Source organism: Chroicocephalus ridibundus, chromosome 1, assembly GCF_963924245.1.
Source record: "Chroicocephalus ridibundus chromosome 1, bChrRid1.1, whole genome shotgun sequence".
Lineage (NCBI taxonomy): Eukaryota > Metazoa > Chordata > Aves > Charadriiformes > Laridae > Chroicocephalus > Chroicocephalus ridibundus.
The window spans coordinates 45,480,184-45,505,259 of record NC_086284.1 but is presented as its reverse complement, the minus strand read 5'-3'; the positions used below and the strand labels follow the sequence as shown (position 1 = coordinate 45,505,259).

At 33.5% G+C, this 25,076-nt stretch overlaps 1 protein-coding gene across 1 annotated transcript in view; it reads left to right on the top strand.

Annotated features, from left to right (window-relative positions):
* Positions 1–24,471, top strand: part of KLHL1 (kelch like family member 1) — a 240,794-nt gene extending 216,323 nt beyond the window's left edge. Inside the window, exons 9-11 of the mRNA XM_063335376.1 lie at positions 15,689–15,901; positions 20,343–20,514; positions 22,336–24,471. Coding sequence (XP_063191446.1) covers positions 15,689–15,901; positions 20,343–20,514; positions 22,336–22,395 — 445 coding nt within the window. The 3' untranslated portion in view covers positions 22,396–24,471. The remainder of the gene's footprint in view (positions 1–15,688; positions 15,902–20,342; positions 20,515–22,335) is intronic.
* The last annotated feature ends 605 nt before the right edge of the window (positions 24,472–25,076 follow it).

Sequence of the window (25,076 nt, the reverse complement as noted above, 5' to 3'; positions counted from 1 at the left end):
TATTTTTGTTTAATATTTATATCAAATGCTTAAGAATATAGACCTGAAATGTCAGTGTGTATGGTATAAACCAATCTGAGACAAATTGTCAGTTGACTCATCTGATTTTTGTATGTTGTATATGTCAGTTCTAGTTAACCAACTGAGTTTATAATTCTAATATAGTCATGCACTCAGTGATAAGATTTGTTGTATATGCATTTAATACCTTGCTTCAGCCCAAAATTGACCCATGAAACCTTTGTCTGAAGGCAACTGCATTCACACAAGAAGTAAACAGAAATTTCATTATTGTCAAACGAGTCAGACTGCATTAAACTTGTAATTTTAATTGTGTTCAGGTTCTAAGTTTCTCTTTTATAACTTTCACTTATTAAAATTTTAATGTTGCACTTATTAAAAACTCATTTTACAGTAATGTGATATGTATTACTTGTTGCTTATCACTTTTAAAGTACTTTCTTTTAGCTATGTGGCTAAATAGAATATAGTGTGAAGTGTAATAATTCAGAGGTAGGGGAGGAATTAATCACACCTAATTTCAGATAATTTTGTACAGACACCTACAACTGAACCAATCATCCTAAGCTCGCCTTATGTTCAATGGAAGAAATATGCACTTTTAGGATATCGTCTGTCTTGTTTTAGACATTTATGTTAGGACAGCATGAATTGTGATCTGTAAGTGCCTATTTTTCTCTACTATACACTCTGTCTCAGATTCTGACTTCTGTGGTTTTGATATCTTAAGTGGGGAAGATGAATCCCAATGCAGACAACTGAACGGGGCAGTCAGTAAAGGGCAGTCAGTAAAGAATCCCTTGGGAATGGTGGGAGCAATGGAGTAAGGCAAATTTCTGGAATAATACTTTCCTCATACTCCATTGCTACTGAACAACAAGGAAGAAAGGATGAGAAGCAGCTGCATATGTGGGATGGAATGAGAGAGTAAATGTTGAAGACATTAAAAAAAATAGTTGATAAAATTTAGGATAAAAAGTATATAGGGGAAAAAAGACTTATTAAGCCTACTGGGTTTCATGGTAGACTATGCTATTGCATAATTCAACAATCCACTGAATTTTGCCCACCTCATTTCTTCCAGTTGCAAATCATTCAGTTTTGATTATACAGTTAGATAAACTCTCAAAAATCCTTTATATTAGGTTGTGCTTATCACATCTAAGACACAGGTTTGAGATAAGTAGGCTGAATTGATTTCTGGGATTGCCAGACTCTTTTTATATTCAGTCACCTAACATAAAAGTCAAACAAGGAGCCTAATTTAGCCCACAAACAACAATGTTACAAGACCTATAAGAGACTGTGTACCTTTCTGTAGCAGTAACAGGAGGCCTGACGGAATACCCATAATCCCAAAACTATGACAATATGTAAATATATATTTTTAAAATTGAATTTCAAATTAATTAAAAGCACAGGCTTTACAAGTGTTAACTAATTTTATGAGTTTTTAATATTGCAGTTGTGCCCTATTTGCAGATTAAGTCTATAAAATAGCCTTTATTGGACAAATTCATTATTAATATTTCGTTATTTAAATAATGGTATCATACAGTAGGATGATCTACTTCTCATCCATGACATTAGGAGTTAGTTTTACGTTGTGAAATCATCTGCAAAACACTGAAACTTAATTGTCATTGCTTATTTTTACTACGTCACAGTGGCATTGAAATGCCACTGTTCCAGAGCAGATCAAACGGACAAAGCTGCTTTAATAACCCTGTTACTCTAAAATAATTTAGTTTCGATAGTGTATGAGCCATGCAGCAAACTAGCAGAGGCAAGATCTAGACAAATAACCCTGCAATTATAGATCTAAAATTATGAAGAGCTGCATATGATTATGTATATGTATTTTGGGTATGTTTCTTTTGCACAGCTGAGCATGTATTTAATGCCTCTCAGTTAATAAATGCTCAACTGAATTTGTGTATTACTTACGTAGAATACCTTTAAATGAAAAGAGATGTTATCTGTGTCTCAGAAAGGTGGAATGGGTGCCACTGGAAACAGAAAAGCAGTAGTTTCACTGAAGCAAATATACTACTGGTTTAAATTATTTTTTTTTTTTTAATCTGAATAGCCATCTTTAAAAAACATCCCATATGCCAAGAACTGAAACTTGAAAACATGTAAGGACCAAACCTTCCAACTCTCTGGTGCTATTCTTACTACACTGCTGTTCCACACAACTGACATATGCTGCATTCCTCATCTGAGCTTTTTGCTTTGAAATAGGCAAACTTTTATTTGTGGGTATTTTTTTTAAAGAAATTCTAGGGATATTGGAAATGGATGTCTCAATGAGAAACAAGATGTTGTCTTTAACATTTAACAAAGGAGAAACAATTTTATTATGGAGGTTCTAAGGAATCTTCCTGGCTATTCCTATGTTTCTTTTCTTCTGCAGTGAATTAAAGAAGTAAATAAGTAAAATGCAGCCGGGTTAGGCTAATTTGAAGTTTGAGAGTTAGAAACTACCCTATGTGTTTATCTCCCACACTGCGTTGGGTATTTCACATAAAAGGGATACTGTATGCTGAAGAACTCAAATATGAGCTTCTTAAATACTTGAAAAAATGCAGTCTCTTCTTTTGTGTTTTAATTCTGGAAACTATTCCATTTGTGATCTTCCATACCTCTATGGTATGCTCCTTTGGTTTTGCAGTTAAAGACATTTTAAGCAGAAAAAAATGATATATTTTAGCATAAAATTTTATGATTCTGCTCTCCTTAGGCTCTGAGATAATAGACTGGTAAGTAACTTCTTATTAGGTATTAATTTATTAAACCTTTTTATGCTTACCTTTGTTTTGAAGCTCATTTGTACTGTCTGTGTAAGTCAGTTATCAATTCTTTTGCTGCTCAAACAATTTGGCAAAACAGGGCACATGGAAATTAATGTTATTTCACTGTAATACATTTTTAACTGAAAATGCTATATTATATCAAAATCTTTCCTAAGGATTGTGTCAACATGTGCATCATAATCCAGTCTGAAAAAATTTTTAATTAGTGAAGTTATAAAATCCAGCTGAATTTTTCAGAAATTCAGAAAAATAAATATCTGAACAAATATCTTCGTCCAGTTGACAGGGTTCTGTTGTATAATAAGGTTGCATTATTACATTTTGAGGTCATAGTATTGTTTCACCCATGAAGGATTAACAGAACATCTTCCTCTCCAAGCATGAACGTCACCTGCTTGCTACTCTCAGATTTCCTACAGTAAAAGGATATGGTAGTTGCTGTCCTTCAATCGGGAACACAAACAATATTCCTTTTCTTAAATGGCTTCCTGAAACTAAGGAACTAATACTATAACCAATACTATAACTAATAAAAGGGATAGGAGGGTTTCTAGGTAAAAGAAATACACACAGTAGATTTATTCTACCAGAATTTCAGTGAAGCAGCTTATCTGGTGTTACACAGGAAATAGTTAAGATGGAAAAAAGATGAATAGTACAGGGAATTTAAGAAGAAAAGAACTGTATATGACAACTAGGACATCACAAAGTCTTTAAAGATGAGCCTTGGTATAAAAGAGCGTAACAGCAGGAGTATGCTAGTTAGATTATCAGACCATTCAAAGTGACACCAAAGGGAACATTATCATACAGGACTTGTTGAACTATACTACAGAAGTATCTGGATGACCCTAAGAAGCAACAAAAATGGGATATTTAGTAGTAAATATGTGAATGAACTAGTCTTATTTTTGAAGAAATCTAATGGTAGAGAATGGTAGAAGAGAGAAAAAAAAGCTCTGTACCTTGTTAGTACAGAAAAACTAGTAGAAGAAATCTGTGAAAAAAGGAAATGCAACTGAAGAATACATAATTCATTGGGGAAATATTTATGCTATTTGGATTACTGTGTTCAATTCTGGTCATGCATATTGAAGAAAGTTTAACCGAAAGTCCAAAGTTTGAATAGGGAGTACCATCATTATCAAGAATGCCTGTCATGCCAAAGAAAAGGAACAGAAGTATTACAGTTGGCAAAGGAACAGTTGGATACAAATAGATAAAATTCAGATGGGAAAGTAGAGATAGAATAAAAACGACAGGGAGACAACAAGAGGGTGTACCCAAAACTCTCATCATGTTCTAAATGAATGTTTATCGGTTCATAGAAAGGGTAATATTATCTGTTTTCATGGGACACCAAAGATTGGAATCTGAGAATTTTCCTTTTCAGTAACATTCCTTCATTTTCCCAAATCAGCAATTGGTGCTGTGTAGCAGTAACAATCTGTATTGAGGCCTTGGAGATTCCATCTCCTTCATCCTCATACCTTTCTTATAGTTAAAGAGTAATGGAAGTTGGTAGGGTGTTAGCCTTAGTATTTTTTTTTTTTTAAACTTGATGCCTTTATCAATTTTTAACGTACTTTGGTAGCTACTGTAGGACTTGCCATGACTGTAGAGTTTCATGGGATGAAACATGGTCAGTAGTTCTTCCTGATCTGAAAACAGCATCATCTTTTCTGCCTTGTTACGATTAGGAACTCTGTTTCACAGACTGGCAGAGAAAGAGTGAATGAACTCTCACATCAGCAACAGATGTGGGTGTTAAAACATTAAATATGAAGTGGAGACTAGACTGGAAGAGAAAGAGTGAATGAACTCTCTCACATCAGCAACAGATGTGGGTGTTAAAACATTAAATATGAAGTGGAGACTTACATTAACTTAGAAGTTTAAAAAAAATCAGAAAGGATTGAGGTCAGAAGTTGGGATGATTTATTTGAATTGTTCTTCGGGGGCTGACATAAGTAACATGTAATTAGTATGTAATATATACTATGTAAGACTGGTATTCTATAGTTTACAGGAGATAATGCTAAAGCTAAAGTACCCTTGTATAGTGTAAGTTAGAAGGACCAAGAATCCAAAAGTACCAAAAAAAATCTTGTATTTCCCAGAAACTTTTAAAAATCATCACTTACTGTTACAAGGTTATGTCTTCATTTCTTCATTTTTAAAATCAAGAAGAAAAAAAAGCTCAAAACCTAGTTGACAGTTTCAATCCTATAAATACTAATCTTTTCAGTAACTTAAAATGTAGTTGCCTCGAAGATAACAGTAGCTATTTATTAGCTTTCTATTAACAAGTCTCTAATATATGAAGCATGCATTCCCCAAAGAACACTGAACCTTGACACTAACTTGTTTCATGTAATTTAATTTCAGAGCCGATTTTATTCTAATGGGGAAACTGTAAGTAAAAATGAAATTAAGTTTGCACACTTTCCTCTGGAATATATACCTAAAAGACACTCACTGTATCATACAGATTTAGGTTATTCCAAATAATTGTGTGACAGAACCATAACTGAAAATTGTCTAGATTTTATTATTGTATGGCCATAAATATTACATTACGAAAAAATATTCCTGAATTTTTACTTGTGTGTTGGACATTGTCAACATTCTTTTTATGTAACTATAGCTTTCATGGGAAAAAGACTGGCCCTTTACTTTTCTTCTCTTTAACAGATATCAATAAATCTGTGCTACAAAAGGAAAAAAAATCAGTTTTTAATATAATCTGCAGATTGTCTTTAAATAGTAGAATATCACAGCAGTACATTGAGTTAAGCATCAAATATAATGACTTTGGCACGCACTGTGAAACAGTTGATTCACATGGCAACATCTTGCAGAATCAAGGAGAAGGGAGTTCTGCCTTTTATTGATTGCCACATCCTCAAACCTTTGCTTTAGTGAACTTGATATTTCCACCTGCTGCTGTTGTTTATATCAAATGTCACACACTATTATTGTTCTATGATAGATGATGAAAGCGAAGAATTGGATAATCTTAACTTTTAAAACTATTTTAAGTGCCTTTTCAAATAATCTTTTATTTGAGAAAAAAAGTTTTATAAGTGTCTGTTTTCTCTGAAGAAAAGTAAAAGAGCAACGAGAAATGCTGCAGGATAATATTGTTCCCCATCAATATCTATCTGACTGCTATCTGATTCTTTCAACAGAGAATCAGCAATGTATTTTTTATTAGTAGTAGTATTGGTATTTCTATTTACAATTGTTTTTATAGTCTCTGCCTGTGTTTTACAGTCTCCACGCTGTACAATGAGGGAAGGAGAAAAGGGATGCTGTGAGCTGGGAGTTAATTATGCGTTACTATAGTGGGTTAGCCTTGGATAACAGTCAAATGCCAGCCTAGCTGCTCACTCACTCTCCTTCATCAGACAGGGGGAGAATAGGATGAGATTGCTTATGAATTGAGATAAAGACAGCAAGATCACTTACCAGTTACCGTCACAGAGGTCGCCCTGCAGCCCCTGCTGCCAGCGCCTGGGTGCCTACAGCCAGTAAAATTGCAATATTTGCACACTTAATCATGAAATAATTGCCACGTACTGGACATCTTTGTGTTGAGTCACGAGACCAGGTTTTCTATCAAATGTTGTCTAAGTGGACACTGGAAAAGAAAGGATTATTAGAAACCACTAAGCCATTTAAATTAGGCAAAGGTGAAAAATGAAGAATAGGGATGGGCTTCAAGTACCCAAGAAGCAAGTCTGTCCTAGGGCTAATGGCCAACTCTTGTTTCATAAATTCGGTACCAAGGGAAGCAGACAAATGCCCAGACACCCTTGAGGACATGATTCACAATTTATAATCTCAAGAAAGACGTCAAAATTATGACTGGTGATATTTTTAAGCAGAAAATACAATACAAATACTAAGGGCAAGATGCCTTAACTCTACCAGATATATTTCTTTTATAGGAGCAAAACCCTAAACTTAGATACTCTTAATCCAATCCAACATCTTTATCATTGGAGTTGTTTGGAAAGCCTCACCTTTCTCCATTATGGTTCATTCATTTTTTCTCTTTATCTTAGTCACTGATATTTGAATGTATTCCTTTTTCATATTTTTATTGAAAGATTGTCCAACATAAAAATAGGATTTTGTGGTTGTGTCCTTTATGAAATTATTTGTTATCAATTGGCAATGTCAGACTTTGTCTGTTGCTTGATTGTAGCAGGTCAGATAGAATTTAGAATGGCTTCCCCATTCTATTAATTCTACTTAAGCATTCATAGAAATAGAGCATACAAACGCTGGTTTTGGGGTTTTTTTTTTAATACATATTTACTATTTTGTCCCTTCACATATGCAAATTCATTTGTTACATTTCAATTTCATTTGTTAGGTGGAGAAGCTCCAATAACATCTAGCTTTATTTAAAAACAAAAAAGCCCAGTTATATTTATTTATATTCAGTTACATTCATTCAGTTCCACCAGTTTTGCAGTAGTTGCATTCATTTAGTAATGGATTTCCATAAATCGGAGGATTGTCTTAGCAGTACTTTTCCAGCTATTCTGTTTTTCATTTTGAATGGGAAACACAGAGAGCTGGCCAATACAGACATTGGCATATGTGCAGGGGAATGTTTTGGTTTCAGGTCATTTAATGAAACAAAGCTGGAATGACACTTGTGTTATTTAGATCAATATTGTGCCTGTGGTAAATAGCCATTGCTTTAGTTTAATATGTCCCTTATGACTATTATGCATTATTACAAAGTGAACACCAGAAAATTTGTGTTGCTGAACCTTATTTTTCAAGAAAATAGCAAAATTAAAACCAAATAAATGTGTGCACAAGAAAGGGTCTCAAAATTGTCTTGTAGTTAGTCACTCACAGGAATGTATTCACTATGTACAGACCTTGGAGAGGCATTGGTTAATAATTCCACAAAGTCCTTAATAGCGGTTCAGTGTTTGACACAAGAGAATTAGCAATGTATTACATTCATATAACCACCTACAAAACTTGATTGCGTAGCTGATTGCAACCTCCTCCAGGAGTTCTGCTTCTTTGCCTTTCATGCATCATATAATAAACTATCTGTGGCATTTTGTCTTAGCAGAATCATTAAGGCTTATTACTAATTCAGTGCCCTGGTCTGATCTTTCGTACTTTTGCACACAAATTCATATTTCCTACGTGGGGGTCCCATGCAGCTCAGTGAATGTGCAATTCAGTTCAATATGCATCATATTCTCTCTTTTTCAAGCAAGATTTAACTTGGTATTTTACATCGAGCCTGTAAAATTGGACTCCTGGCAGAGGCTTACCTCCTTTTATGTGGCTAGGCTAGCCTTAAAAGGGTCTAGAAAAAATACAATTTAGGTAAATATATTTGACTCTTCGAAGAGGACAATGAAAAATCACAAAGCTTCACAGTAAATCCAACATATTTCCTACAGTCCAAGGCAGAGACACATGCAGTGGGATATATTGCTCTTTAGAACCCATTATTGTTAGGAAACACGGCAGATGCTAGAGACGTTACTAACACTGCAGGGTGGGATCTTGATGAGCTTGTTTTCTCTTGATATGCTATGGTCAGGCTCCAAGATGCTTAGGCCAAGTTCCTATTTTGCATGTGTACTGCGCATCTATATCTTTTAGTGTGTACGCCCCACCATGCTTTTCTCTTCATCCATCATCCAACCAGACAAGATTTTTGAACTAGTTGACTATTGACTGGTATATAGCTAGCATAACTCTCATTTGCCATTAAGGTCTGCCATTCAGTTTTTGTAATAAGAAACATTTTGTCTTTACCGCATAGTTCTTTTCTTCTTTAAATTTTGTAATGAACAACAAATTCCACATAGATAATGAATGTAACAAAGTAAGGTATGCAATTATTTGGGCATGTGAGGGTTCTTCAGACGAAGCAGACATGGTGAGTTAATTTACTCAATCCTAATACCTTAAAGGAAAAGGTAATCCATTCACTCCATCTAACTCCGTTAAAGATAACATAGGTACCAATCTATACAGTGGAAGACAGTGTGAATAACACCTAGAAAGCTTCACAGCCATTTTTTTTTAATTGTGCAGCTTCCACAATTAAGCACAGGCTTAAAAGCATTCAGCAATCACTGTCTTACCTCTTATAGCCAAAACAGCAAAAGATATTAGCATCCCACATTCTGGATTATTCAGAAAGTCTGGCTTTTAATTATTATCTTTAATGGAAGATGAAGTATGAGAATCCCAACATGTCTCAAAGAGTTCTTAGTGCCTAAATGATGGGACCTGAAGGAAGCCCTTGTTCAGTGCAGTCGGAGAATTCTAGAAGTACTCCCCTGACCAAATGTAATCATTTACTTGGATTGTATACATACATGTATGCACACATGTATTCATGTGTGTATATAAATGTGTATACACATACTTTCTTATTTCCACATATGTGTAGATCTGGAAGCATATTTAAACATCTGAATCTTACTTAAATTAAAGAAAGCTAAATATCTTATTCAATACTCAACTAAATAACTTTATGGGCAACAGCCCTTACAGCAGCTATCCAATATCTGCTATACTCAGCAGAACAGAATATAGTGCCATCTCCAATGTTAACTGATATTTCTATTTTTTCTAATTTGAAACTTGATTAACTTCTTAATAACTATTATTGGGGTAAAATGAAATGTCTTTTGACTCAGTAGACTGATTTCGGCTGAATTTTTTTATTATTGGTTGAATTCACTGAATTGAGAAGGATTTTCTCGTTGTGAAGGTCACAGACTAAATGATCTAAGACTTTTTCAAGTCATCCCTGTAATTGCAATGCACTGATAATTTTCATACTTCAGTAAAGACTAGGGAACTGGCTCAATACTATTAAATAAATGAAGTATTAATATGCTGTAATTGTGATTTTTAAAGCTGAAGTAACACTTCAAAATTTCATGCCAAGCTATCAAGATAAGAAAGTATGTCTGAAACAATTTTATTTCCCATCAGAGCAGGATTTTTTCATGTTTTTTTTTTGCTTGAGGATTTCTTTTCTCTTGTGTCTTATTGATGGTTCAGTTATTCCTTTACTAATCCATTTGAACTAAGAAAAATACTATACTTGGCCTATATAATTACAATCATGTAAAGAGAGAAAATATGTTTTGTACTGCATTCTTTCTGTTCACAATGTTCTAACTGGCTACAGATAAATACTTTTAAATCAATATTTTATGAATGACATTAATATTTTGCCTGATACTGAAACACAGTAGTGCCTAACCTTGTCAAAAATTTAATGCTTTCACATGTCTGTGTCCAGATCTTATATTATTTACCCAACTAGACAGTAAACCGGAATTTGATTTAGGATGATATTAATTACTTATTAGGTATTTTATAAATGTAACTAGTTTTACAAAACCCTTTTGCAATGGGAAGAATGACAAATATATTTCAAAGAATAACTCAGAAGTTATTAACCTTATACTTTTTTGTAGAAACTTTTAAAGTCTTGTCTCTGTTCTTACTATATTTTACTCTACATGTACTTTGACCTATGAATAAATTTATATTTTAATTTAAATGCTGTAGAAGTTATTTCAGGTTCTTTTATGACAGTTTTGACACTGCTGATGTTTTATAAATGTGCTGTTTATTAACTACTGCTTTTGACCAAACTCTTTTCTCAAAATGGTAATTATTCTGCCTCCTGCTATAGGCAAAAAGGGACATATGTTGAAAATATTCTTCCTTAAACGTAGGAACTACAAAAAGTGTAGACATATTTCAGTCAGAATCATGCAATAAATAGATACTGAGACAGAACAAGCTGTATCATCTAAAGCTCACAAAGATGAAACCATAAACATATTAGCTCAGTCTAGCACAAAGTATTTCTGTTAATTCAATAACAATTTCTTATGTAATAACAGATTCACTGTATTTTTTTTTTTTTAATAAATAAGAGAGCAAATAAAGGGCCTTAAGCTCACATTGTAGTAAATGATTAACTTACAAAGACTTTTGCCTTAACTGTCTATTACACTTACCTGCTATGTTCAAGAAGATTTTTAACTGGTAGAATCTGCATTCAATCATTGGTCTTGCAGAGATAATGTAGCTCATATAACTTTGATTAGAATAAAATTTACTTGAAACAGGTTTTTTCTATTAGGAAACTGTACTTCCTAGTGTAGGAAGTAGAACTGTGCCATAATGATATTATCCATGCAAAGGGTGCTTTTCTTTCAAAGTTTTCTGTCAGCAGTTATTGCAGCCACTCACTCTATGACTTTTTTTTCTTCCCTTCTTTTTTTTATCAAACTGTATGCATTTTTAATTTACTCCACTGCTGCATTACTGCACCAAATTCATGAAATTATTACTTTATTTATTACTGCTTTCCATTCAGAAAGTTACATTTTTTCGACTTTTGCCAGTGAACTACTGTTCATTGGCATAACCAAGGCAGCATGGATAGCTATCGTTCCTCTCCTACAGTGTCCTACAGGTATGAACTGATTGAGTAATACAGAAGTCCAGCACTGACTTCCCCTCACTTCTACTGGGCAGAAATCCTTTGTGCTAGAGTAATTCTCTATTGCTCTTTAAGGCATGCTGAAAGGGCAGAAAAGGGTACAAAGGGGCCTAAGCAAAAGACTGGATGTGGTCTTTGATATTCACAGTGAAAGAATTTTGAAAGGCAGAAGCTCGTTAAGAAATGCAGCAAAAGCATGATTCAACTGTTTTCACAAGCCATACTACCTCACATCAAAGGCAGTCTGGTCTTTTGAGGTTGCCTTGTCAAACTGAATTTAAAAATGGCTTTTCTGATTAGTTATCAAAGGTTTCTAGTGATAGCACAGAGATACATACTTTTGATCCAGCTGGTCATGATTTCTCCTAATGTCTCCAACTTTGAAACCTGTACTGCATTTTCTAGGTATATATATATATAAAATATATATATATATATATAAAATATATATATATATATACACACAAATGTTTAGTAATCTCCATCTCTCTTAATACAAAAAGAAATGACCAAACCCTGGAGAGACAAATTTCCAGCTCAGAGGAGGGTGAGTTTGGTCTAAATTCATAGCTACACACAGTGTCTGAACAAGCTGAAATATAGACTGTTGGGGAATAGAAATCTATAACATCTCCCCAGGCAAAACTTTCACTGTGATCAGTGGAAACAGAAGTACCCAATACTGGATGCTCTCTTCTGCTTGTTGATCTTCTCCTCTAAACAGTGATAATTATAATAGAATGGTAGGTTCTGATGGGATACACAAGGAGGTGCCATTCAGTTAACAAAATATTCAAAAATGAATGAAGCTACGACTATTATGTGACAGTGATTATGCTTTTTTTTCAAGCTTTCTTTTTAATTGTGCAATGTTGAAAATAAAAAATCTTACAATACTGTAGGTACTCAAAAGCTATTAAGAGATATGATATCTACAAAAAGTCTACACACAACAGTAATCTGGGAGAAATAGAAAAAAATTGAGCTATATGTTTGATGCTAGTTGAAGTAGTAAGTGAGGTAAGGTAAAATTACTAAGATAATATTGTAAATTAACAATGTGAAATTAACAAACAAAGTGCAATTTGAGGAACCTGAATTTGCTAAGTTCAGACTCACTGAATTATCTTTCATCTTGGAATTCTGAAAGTACTTGCACGTGGAAATGAAAGTATACTTACAAGTATTTTCAAGAAATCATCCAGAGCACAGATGGCACCTGGTAACTGAAGTAATAGAATTGTCTGTATTTAAAAGGCACAAGAGTAGTGCTTGCAATTGCAGGACCGATATCTGATCTCAGTAATACCAGCTTTTCAGGCTTTTTAGAGAAATACATTATACTTCCCCCTTGCAAAATTTTACTCTGTTACCAAGAAAGACAAAGCTGCAAAAATTGACTCATCCTGTCATCTAATAAAACAGAACTCTGAGCCATAAAAAGTGTGTAAGACTACTAAATATCTTTGGATGTAAGTATTGCAAAAGTTTCAGTTAGCTGTACATTATCCTGAATATTCAGCAACGGTTGCAGAGTTGTGCTGCAGTCATTTTGGGCCTTTGTGACTATGGATTAGGAAACTTGGCTGAAGAGTGGAAGCAATTCCTCACTGAGGTGTTCAGGCTCAGACACAACTGGAGCTCTAAAACAGTTACTTGATTTCCAACTTTTATTTGTCTGAACTAGACCTTTGTTAAAGAAAATTCTGTTGTTAGTCTTATGAGCTATTTCTTGCTGAGACAGAAACACAATCAAACCCTAAAATGATAGTTCCAAAATCTGATTTTGGAAATGAATTTTGTTTCTGAATAGCATAGAGCATTTTAACCAAAACTAGGTGGTCCTGATCACTGGCTGAAATTTTTATCAGTTACTTATGAACAGCATTTGCTGTCTTTTTACCAGCAACTCAGGAATGCTTTTAGCTATATTTTGCTAGCTGTCTTAATTGAAATAGAGGAATGAAAAAGTGTGCTTCTGTGTGGGAATCTTATAGATTTATTTCAGTTGAAAGAGAATGGAATAGATGACAACTTTTAATGCCAAAAGAAATAAACAAAATGGCAGGTACTCAGACTCAGGGAACACATGATTATTCACACTGAACTCTTCAGAAGTGTTGGTACATTGCATTTTTTAAAATTGTGTGAAGTGATTTGGTGTCCAAATATTTACTTAGAAATCTATTTGGAAATCACAGGCTTATTAACCACGGTCTTCATTTTTAGGGATCAACTCACTTATCTGCATGTAACTGTCTACTGCCATTTTAATTGCCTCAGGATAGCCAACTTGACCTCCAGCAATCATGCATGTTTGTCCTGTGTAGTCTTTGTCATATCTGCCAGCCTGCAGGGAATGTCACTGTACCCTAGATGTCAAAATAACATTTGATCACTGTCTGTGGGCAGCTGAATTAAATCCCATCTTTGAAAATAAAGATAACATCCTTGCAGACACCTACATGTAAATGCTTATATTTACATTTATATTAATGTAAATGGATTGCATGTTTTAAGTTTTTAAGTGCTGTTCTGCAGTTCTTATTCTCTGCTGAAGAAAAAAAAGTACAATTGTGGCTGGTGAACCAAATTGTTCTTTAGGCTCGGCTGACTACCCTGAGCACAAAAACAACTTATACACTGCAGACACCCACAGATTAACACTTACATGCAGGTGTCTTACTCTCAAATTGGATCCCACCTGTAGATATCTCATAATCATATAGAAAAGTAAAGGTCTCAGGGCTGAATCTACAGAACCAATTGCAAAAAACATGTATTTCCTTTAACATCTCATAGAGGAGTATGGATTCTGCTGGCTACTTTAGTCTGAGAAGAAATATGTCTTTCAGGCAGCACGAAAAAGTTCTATGGCTTCAGTGACATATTTAGTGGTAGTACAGTACTTCCTAATTCATCAGCAGCCATGCCAACAAAACATAATGGTAAATGCACATTTAAGTAGCTCTGAATTCATGGAGCGCTTAGGACAGTAAAAGCTTCCAAATGAATAATTGTTTCACACAGACAGCTTTTGCATGGTAAATTGCTCAATGCTTGGGCTTTAAAATAGCCTGTGTTTCTATTAGTTAATCTCCAGGCACTGCAGAAAAGGCAACAGACTGCAAAAGGATTCATGTAAGAAATGAATGCAGCATGGTAATATTAAGAAAGAACAATCAGAACCATTTCCTCCTGGGAACCATTATAAAGGGAGGAAGGAAACAAGTTTCTTGCCTGCAGATAGTTCCAAACACAACATATATTTTGTTAAACCACATTTTTGCCATTTTAAATTTGAAATATTTTCAGAAGTTTTCCATGACTCCCCTACAGAACTCAATCTCATTATATATTCCGATGAAGAAAATCAGCATAAAGTGCCTGGGACTAAAATTTTCTTACTTGCTGAGTAGACATGCTAAGGTCAGTGTGGGGAAGACTTTTCTTCAATTTAACCAAGATCCTTGAAACTTTGTAAAAAGTAGTACTTTTTAAAAATCCATGTTTAAAACATAATGCAATATTCTTTTCTGCAATGCACTGCATATTTGATGTCTACTGTGTTGTAAGTGTAAAATTGATTCTGGACATGAGCCTCCCATCAACAGTTTTGTATGTGGAACTGGCTGAATACTAGATCAAAGACTGACTACAGTTCTCCATATGGTTTGTACTTTAGCAAGCAGAGCTTATGCAGTACGTTTTTTCTTTTTCCTTTTTTTTTTTTTTTGCACAAGGAGAATTAGAACCTTGTGAATCTATTCAGTATTAAAGAATTAAACAAGATAGAATATTAAAATACAGGACAGCAGTTGTCAGACTAATTCCCAATACTTGGAAGCAAAATAAAAACACAGAGAAACTCTGACAAATTGATTGCATATGTTTTGTTTGTCTGGATTACCAATTATAAATTAGCACTTTCATTTCCACCTCACAGATGATGAGCAGTTAGGCAGCAACCCTGCTTACATGTATTATAAAACTATAGGACAAATCTGCATGTCACTTAAAGTACTCTTGGCAGTATATGCTGTAATCGAAATACGAAAACACCCATTACTAGAAAGAAAATATCTTCTTTTCTATTCAAGTGGGCAAAGAACTAAGTAGTATGTGAACTACTGTATTAAAATCATCTATGTTTGCCGACCCTATGAAATTCATGTGATTTTGAGAGATTATAGTTTTTTTCCTTTTCCTGTTTGCTGACAGCAAATTAAAAAAAAAAAACTTAGATGCTTCTTATTTCTATTTCTACAATTCTGAGCTCTTGTTTTATTAACGTTTTTATTTGTGTGGACTTTCTTAGGTTATATTCAGTTGGAGGTCGTGACGGAAGTTCATGCTTGAGTTCAATGGAATATTATGATCCTCACACAAATAAATGGAATATGTGTGCTCCTATGTGTAAGAGAAGAGGAGGTGTAGGAGTGGCTACATGTGATGGCTTTCTTTATGCAGTTGGAGGCCATGATGCTCCTGCTTCTAACCATTGCTCCCGACTGCTGGACTATGTAGAAAGGTATCCAATTATGCATGCCTTTTTTTTAATACACAATAATGTCCAGTAGCATCATTTTCTTAGCTGAATGATAGTAAAATTAAAAGATGTTTTTACCCCAAGAAATGCCATCTTATTGTTTACTTGAAAAAATCCATAGAAGTATGTAGAAGACGATATCTTTGAAGGTTATTTTCTTTCTCTTTTTTTTTTTTTTCACAGTACTATTATGTATTATCATGGACACAAAACTACAGTCTTCACATCTCATTTAAGAAATCTTTGTTTTTAAGGCATGATATTACACATTGCAGAGTCATAAACTAAACTCTGCAGACATAAAAATTCAGCCTTAAAATAATTTTATAACAATGAATTGTGTTTAGAAGTATTTTGTGACTCTAAAAGCATAGTTGAGCAAAGAAGAAATATAGAACTGCTTAAGCAATGGATATTACCGTACATGACATCGCTTCCTTTAGTAACACTGCCACTTCCTGATGGGTTGATATGAGCCTTACACACTGTATTTACAGTACCCTGAATTTTGCAAGTGGATATTCTGCAAATTCAAGAATATCCAGTAGGGCAGTAGGGTACAGTCAGAGAGATTATTGTCTTCAATTTGAAGGTCCTCTTCAAATATTTCATGAAGGTTTGGCTTTTTTCTGTTTCTGTATGCTTTAAAATAGAATAAGGAAAAATACACTCTCCAAATATATACAGGTTGCAAAGATTGAAGTAGATATGTTTGTGTTGTTTGTTTACCTTAACATACAACATACAAGGTGCTGGGAGAGATTTATCTATTTATTTTCTAAAGGCATTAAACTTTAATTAAATATCAGTTACTTTTTCTGCTGAATGTGGTGTGGCATTTACCAGTTACTCAATATGTAATCCAAAAATTATAAGTTAAAACTTACACCTTATGTTATCCATGTGATTTTGCTCAGTCTTAGATTCATTCCCTTCACTACTTTAAAACTACATTGTCTCCAACAGATGGAAGGTTCATCAGAGAAACCTCATGATACCTGTACTTACAGGGCCTATCGTCATGGGCTTCCATTTATAAGGAACGATAACCAGCATTTTCAATGAAGTAAATGTATATTAAGACTACTAGTAACAATATTAATAAGTATGAAATATCTCCAACTACTTCTGCTTATTCGTACTTGTAAGGGAGATTTTCTTGAATTTTTTGGTCTCTGGGAAGAAAACCCTTTTGGTGTTGAAGACAAACCACATCCCACAACATTTGTCTTTCTCAGGGGGGATTATAACAACAAACTAAACCACATAACCTTAAGCTATTTTATGCACGGGTATCTGAATGACATTATACAGTGTCTAGGTGGTTTTGCACTGATAGCAAAAAATGTGGATAATGTACTTCATGGGCAGTTAGCTTCCAGGCTAAAAGTTGGGACTAAGAAATCAGAACTTGTAAGGCTATTAACTTGCATAGACTGGATGTAAATTAACCAGTTGAATCCACTAAAACATGAAAAAACTCTTATGCCCACCCTGTGATAGATAAATTTATAAGATGACTGGGATGTGATTTAATGTGCCTGTTTTTACATTCAAAACTAACGCATCATCTTCAAAAAATAAAAACATCTCAATAAGTTAGGAAACCAAAGACTAGTAAGTGATAATGAGGTATTTTAAAGTGAGTAATAGGGCATCAATCTTTTTTAACTCTTTTTTTTTTTTTAGGGAATGAGTCTCTGCTTCAGTCATTTTGTCATTTTGATACAGCCTGATAGGATGTACTTTATTCAAACACCAATTTTATTCTGGAAGACTGTCAAACTAAACATAATGTTTTAAAATTTATTTTTGAGATTATATAAATCTAGTGAGAGCAGATATGTGTTTTTTAAACACTACTGCTAAAATCCTGTTCAATAGTAATTAAGACTCACAGTTTGAACTTTTCTAAGGTTGATGCAATCGTAAAGAATCATAGGAATTCAACCATTCTAAAATAAAATAATAGTTATGTTTGTCTGCTTTTCACAAGCGAGAAAACTACAATGTTTTATTCCTCTTTAAAGGTAAAATAACTAGTTCCTATTTAAGACTTATAAAATTTTGGAGATATTTTGGCAGATTTTATAAAGTAGGTTTCTTTTCAAAATATTACTCTAAACTTGGAAACTATTAAAAACATAAGCAAGTGATCTACAATTTTTTTTTTTCCCCTTCATTTCACCTTGATTTAAAATTGATTTCTTTCCAAATTCAGGAACTTTTATCATAACCCTTCTCACCCTAGGTCATACCTAGTTATTATGAAGATGAAATGTTCAGTTGTTTTTAGGAGAAGAAAAGACATAAGAAATCTCAGACATTTTCCTGGCAATTACAAAAAACAAGTTCTTGTGCAGTTCTATTTTGTTGCCAGAATTGAGTTATAAGAATTTTCTTTAGCCCTTGCTTACCTGTTTATTAAAAAAACAAAAAAGTTCAAAGATGTCAACTGCATTTAATTTACCTGCTTTTGCAGCCCTTCACCTTAGCCCTTGTAACTCAAAAGCAGTGTATCAAAGAGCCTATTAAAATTTATGACCTTTAGGCAGGTGAAGATACAATGCATGCTTGTGTATTTCACTGTTTGTGAAACTCTTTCAGCTAGAGGCATATGATGCTGTTGTTGAAAAAGTCACAGTCTTTGAAAAAATTCATTCAAAATTGTTTTTTGGGGGCTTGTTACATGTGTATTTCTCTTACACATATTCAAGCATTGTTTTAAAGTATTTTCCTCTGAAGTTTTAAAAGACATTTATCTTAGAACATCACCTATCTAGATATTTAACTCAAAACTTCTTAAGGAAAGATAGAAAATGAATAAATAAAATGAAAAAAAACAAAGTAAAACAAACAACGCAATCAGTTTAATGGTATTCTAGACATAAAAAGATTAACACAAAATTTTACCACCTTATTTTCTGAGGAGTCCTAATAAAGCCAGAAGGAATAGCAGCCAGATTAGTAGAACTTTTTCCTAAAATGTATTTAGCTGCCAAGAACAATTTAATCAAGGTTAAAAACAATTCTGTTATTGTACAATTTGAAGATTATATTTATGAATGAAAAGGCAGTTACAAGCAAAGCACCGTAACATCGTTGTTTCAATATCTATATTAAAAAGGTTAAAAAAAATCAATTTTTCAATTATAATGTGGGACTTGTAACAGTATTCCTAGTAGTTGCTTATTGAAAATATGAATGACTGAAAGAGTTGCAGGGGCTCTTATAGTCAGTCTTTGTAGTAAAAGCCTAGAAATTTCCTTTTGGAAAGCGTATGTATATACAACTTTCTGTAGGATTATAAACTACTAGTTAATAAAGTTTAGACCGCAGGAAAATATGTTGAAAGAACTTGACTCCCCCAGAAAATGAACTTGTAGCTAGCACTGTCTCTTGAAGTTGCAGGAGATTATGTAGGTTTGATGCTTATTTTATGTAACAACATAGTAGTTAGAGGACTTATAAATAAATAAGATTTTTAGCCATTATTGAGTTCCTTTATAATTATTTTAGAGTAATTATCATGCGCAAAGTTTGATCTATCTTACACTTAAGCAAGTGACTAAAGTCATTCAAAGGATTTGTATCCTTAAACTGTTTATTTTTTCCACTGATTTTCAAGTGATTATACTACATAGTAGAGATGGTTAAGGACAGATTAAGTTAATTTTATTATACTGTGATACAGTATTCTATTTTAGTAATATTTTTTATCTAAAAATGAGGTATCTAGTTTAACCAGATACTCCAGACTTCCGTAGTAACAAAGGAAGAGGCACTATCAAAAGGCATTTCTTTTCCATTTTAAGGATGTTTAAAATAGTTACAATGGAATGGCTTCTGAAATTAACTAATATTTACATTGTTAGTGAATATCTAAATTTATGGCTTATGCTAAATGTTTAATTTTTAAATGACTATAATTAAACAAAAGAAATTTTGCCCTCAGTTTTAAAAATTCTATTGTGATTAATGTCTTAAAAATGCTACTTCTCTGTTCACTTGAGCAAGTATCGGGAGGAGATTAATGATAGCACTCTAACTATAATGCAGTTAAACATATCCCCTGAATTCTTAGGGAGGTTTTCAGGCTGTGAACATTGTATAGTATAATTTTAGAAATTAAAATATAGTGTAATATAATTTTAGAAATAATATTTTTAATATGCTACAATAAATATCATACTTAAAACAAAAGGTTACTGAGCATAAGTTCTTAATCAAAATTTAGAGGTTTGTATTGGGAACACAATAAATCTGTATGTTTTCTTTTTGCTGTTAGGAAGCATATTTTGGTCAAGATTCTAAAGGATTTTTTTTTTTTTCCAGAAAAAAAGGACTATGTTTCAAGTGAAGATCATCATGAATTGACACTTATCTTCTCCCTGGACATTCAGTTTCCTTTCTCTTTCCTCAGGTATGATCCAAAAACTGATACATGGACAATGGTGGCTCCACTGAGTATGCCTCGAGATGCTGTTGGTGTCTGTCTCCTTGGTGACAAATTATATGCAGTAGGTGGCTATGATGGTCAAACATACCTGAACACTATGGAAGCATATGACCCTCAAACTAATGAATGGACACAGGTAATCATAAAGTCTTTTTTTTTTTTTTTTTGTCTGTAACATACTTTGTTGTTGTACACAAAACCATTATTTTTCTGAAAAAAATTATAGGTTCCCATAACTGTAAAACCAGTCCTAGTATTTTATCAGCTGTTATGTCAGGAGTTTCCTCTGAAGACAGAAAAGAGAGAATTAGATCTTAAGAAATTGGAAAAAGAATAAGTAGCCCTTAGAAATATAATCTTGTTACCTTTCAGACAAAATTCTTGTTCTGATAAATTTCTATAGCAAATTAATTTTCTTCATCTTTTTTCATGCAGAAGAAATGCCATAAAAATTATCAAAATATATCTGGAATTTTAATTGGTAACCAGCATGTCCTGAAGATCCTTTGGATGAAAATTTGTTTATTTTGTGTGGGGACTCTAGTTTTCATTTCATTCTTCAATTCCTTTTTATTCTGTTTGATAGACATTTTGAAGTGTTGAACTATATGTATGTTCCCAATATATATCTTCTATATATAAGGAAGAAATTTTTTATGCTGAGGGTGGTGAAACACTGGATCAGTTTGCACAGAAAGGTGGTAGATGTGTCATCCCTGGGAACATTCGAGGTCAGGTTGTATGGGGCTCGGAGCAACCTTATCTATGAAGATGTCCCTGCTCATTAAAGGAGGAGTTGGACTAGATGACCTTTAAAGGTCCCTTCCAACCCAAACTGTTCTATGATTCTATGTTGCTATGAAATAGTGGTATAATGCAAAAGCTGGGGACCGGTGATTTTGTTGTAGAAGGAATGTATTTTATTATGTCACGGTAGTGCTTGGCAAGATTTGGATTCATAGCAAAGCCTTAAAAAGAAATGAAAGTTTTATTAATTCTGTTAATAATTCTGTTATTAATTCTGTTTTAAGACTTTCTGAAAATGTAATTTGTTCCACCAGTGTAGATGTTTGCATCTGAATTAGTCACCCTAAGTTCTCTTTAAAGTTAGTGAAGAAAAGTACATCCTTCGAAGGCGTGATCTTACCCTAAAATAATAATTTAAAATAGGGCAGATGTATAATGTTCAAAAATGTCTGTTTCTTTTTATGATTGCAAAAGGGGGATTCTGTTGTCAAACTTAAATGTAGACATATATAGCGTAAAGTTAATTCAGAAACACATCTTTTTTATCTACTGTTACTTAAATCATGAGACCATTTGCATGACATTCTGTAGGAAATAAAAACTTATTCCACATTAGAAAAAAAAAAAAAGAATAAACACACTTGCACAGACAGGAAATATGTAACACTTCTACTTTGATATGTACAGTACCATTAATTACAGTGTATTATCATTACTATTATTTTTATATACCATGTAAACTGACTCTGCTGTGTTAGTTTCAGCAACATCCAGTCTCCTAAAGTTATTAATCCTCGTGTTGCCTTGAGCAGTGTCTAAAGCTGCTAAACTTATTCTAAAAGACACATGAACCTGTTAGGAACCATACAATTTTGGTGTTAGTGGGCTTGATCTTCCCTCAGGGACTAAAATGGAAGCATCAGCTACAGTCTACAGAGAAACCCCATGCATATCAACAGTTCACAAAACTGATGACAGCTTTAAAATCACTTTTTTTTTTTTCCCTCTTCTCACACTTTCAAGTGAAAGATGTGAGATGTGAATAAGTAACTTTAAAACTACAATACTAGGATATTGTGGGTTGTATTTATTTTTAGCGGTTTACACTCCCATTAGTTTTGACCGTTTTAAAATAATGTTGACACAGCACTTCAGCAATCTCTTGCTTGGATTGTTCCTGTTCAGTTAATTTGTATCTTCTTTTCTGCAGATGGCTTCACTAAATATTGGAAGAGCTGGTGCCTGTGTTGTAGTCATCAAACAACCATGACTTCGTCAGCACTGCTTAGGATTTTATTGACTGTGAAATGATTATTTTTCTATCAGACAACAAGAATGATAACTTCATGAGAACAAGGATTTACACAGTAAATACTCTGTTGATCACAAACTTGAAGAAGTTTGGAAGTGAGAAAGATTAAGTATTTATGCCCAGTAAAATCATAAAAATTGTTCCCAGTCAGTGAAGAGGAAAAAAAATCAGGCTGTTGTAGGCATAAATATGTGAACGTGGAGTAATAAGTTCAGGTACTGTTCTCACGAATGTGTCCTGGAGAACTGGATAATCAAGGGCCAGCTTTACACAAGGAGCAGGAGGGAATATGAGAACAGTTTTCATGGCCACAAGGGTTTTAACTGCAGAAACATCGAAGTACATTTAATCACTTTTAAACTGTGTTTTTTAAAAAGAGAAAAGTAGACAGTAATTTTTTTATTTTTTTTTTTCTGTTCAGGTCTTGTCTGCATATGGGTTATGGCCTAATTTAAACAGACAGTTTAGTTCTTACTGAAGGGAAAAGGTAGAAAAGTCTCTATATTCAAGTTTCGTTCATAATGACTGAGCTGTTACTCTGCAGTAGGAAGTAAAACAAAGCGAAAAGCAAACCTCCAAGATTACTTTTTTTTGGTAACTTCAGATTGTACTTCCTTGCCAGTGTTAATGCATCTTACAAGTGAGTCTTTTGAAGGGGAAGTCCGTGTGTTTAATCTACTTATACACAAAGCAATCCTTTGGCTGCACTGGGGCTTTGTTGCAAATGTGGGAGTCAAAAGAACAGTTTCCTAATTCTCTCTTATATTTCATTTAAGCATGTGGGCTCTGATCTCACTATTTAATGCATCTTCTGCATGTTGGAAGCTAATGAAAAGCTGAAAAATTGATACTGTTCCTTCACTGTGTCATGTAACAGATAAACCATGACCAGAACAGTCTATAGAGTCTCTTCTAACATTTCAAAAGGGATAAACCCACTACATTTTATTTCTTTCGGATGCTCATACATACACCTTGCCTGATTAGAGCTGCTAATTTATGACTTTCCACTTATGACTGAGAATAACTGCAAGTAGGGAATTCAGAATAAATGCAAGTAGAATAAAGAAAATTAGACCATTTGATCTAATAAAGTTCATATGGTAAATGTACTAGTGTCATCTGTGCTTCCCTTTAGGGTTGATCATTTCTGGCAGTAATGATACTTTGAGCTTTTGCCTTGGCAGTAGATTTGATGATGATGCTTTCTATCCGCTCAGCTGAATCAGTAAGAATCTTAAGGACAGTAATGGAATTTGAAATTCTGCTATTCAGGGAGACACAGGCTCTGGGAACAGGACTAACAAGTATACATCTTCTTTAAAGCTTTTCTGGTCCTTTAGGAAACATTTCATGGTCCAAAAGCAGAAAACTCACAGTCCTCTGTCACTAGCAATTTTGGGAAGGAATTCTGGTTGTAGTTACAAGAGTTTTCCTAGTGGAAACCTTTGAAACCATTTGAGATTAAACGAATACGTGTAGCGTCCTACTTGGGACATTTGATTTGAAGATGTATCTTTCCTTCTAAAAGCATCAGCATCCATGGAGATCTTTGTTTCCTGACACAAACTGCACTTCAGTTTTGAAGCCTAAGTATACTGGTTTAAATCTTTTTATATGCTTCTCTGTCCTAATTAGAAATCAGCTGCAAAATCTTTAATATTAGTTTTCCACAGTCGGTTGGTTTTTGAATTGCAATTAGTCTTTCTTCCACAGACAAGCATGTCCATTTTTCCGCAACTGTAACAACTTGTTGAATAAAAGATGTTACCCCTCTAAAAATTTTGCTTCACATAAACATAAGCTTCTGAGACCCAACCAAGAAGATTCTAGAATTATAATTGCAATTAAATATAGGCATTAACATTCAGCTCTCCTACAGAGATACCTAATGAACTTAGAAATTGAATTTTAATTCTATTCCCAGAACTTCCTTTTGATTACATTACATTCATACACAATAGAAATGTGATTATGCTACCTATATACTGACCTTCAAAAAAGGATTACTTCTATTAATTGCAATCCATGACAGATTTGTTTTCTATCCCTTGATCATTTTTATCCTCAATTCATTCTCACTTTTATTTTTTATTCTCAATTTCTTTTACACATTTCCAATTTGCCTTTATTTATCCAAAATGAAACAGTATTCTCATGTCAAATTATTCAGACTACTCCACTGCTTTTATGCTGTGAGAATAATATTATTAATTTGTTTTATTTAGATTATGTAAAATCTAGCCACAATAAGAGCCAAATTTGGCTTTCAGGTTCTTTTTATGTATCTACATCAATGTGTTCTGGAGTTTCTTCTAAGCAGAATTCAGGGACAATTTTTTGATTAAATATTATGTTTTTCTTACTATTGTGTTTACTCTGTTCTTATTAAAAACAATAGTAGTTTTACCTTTGACTTAAAAGGGAATGGATTTAACTCAAAATGGTATATAAGCTTCATCTTGGTTTCTGAAGTCCATTAAGACCTCTTTTTTTTATTTATAAGACTTAAAATGGCTTCTAACAGGCTGAGTTGCATTAAAAAATATGACATTTACAGCAAAAGCAGCTGTTTTTTCAAAACCCAGATTATCTCATCATTGTTAATCTATCATGGTACCTTTTCTCTCAAATAATCC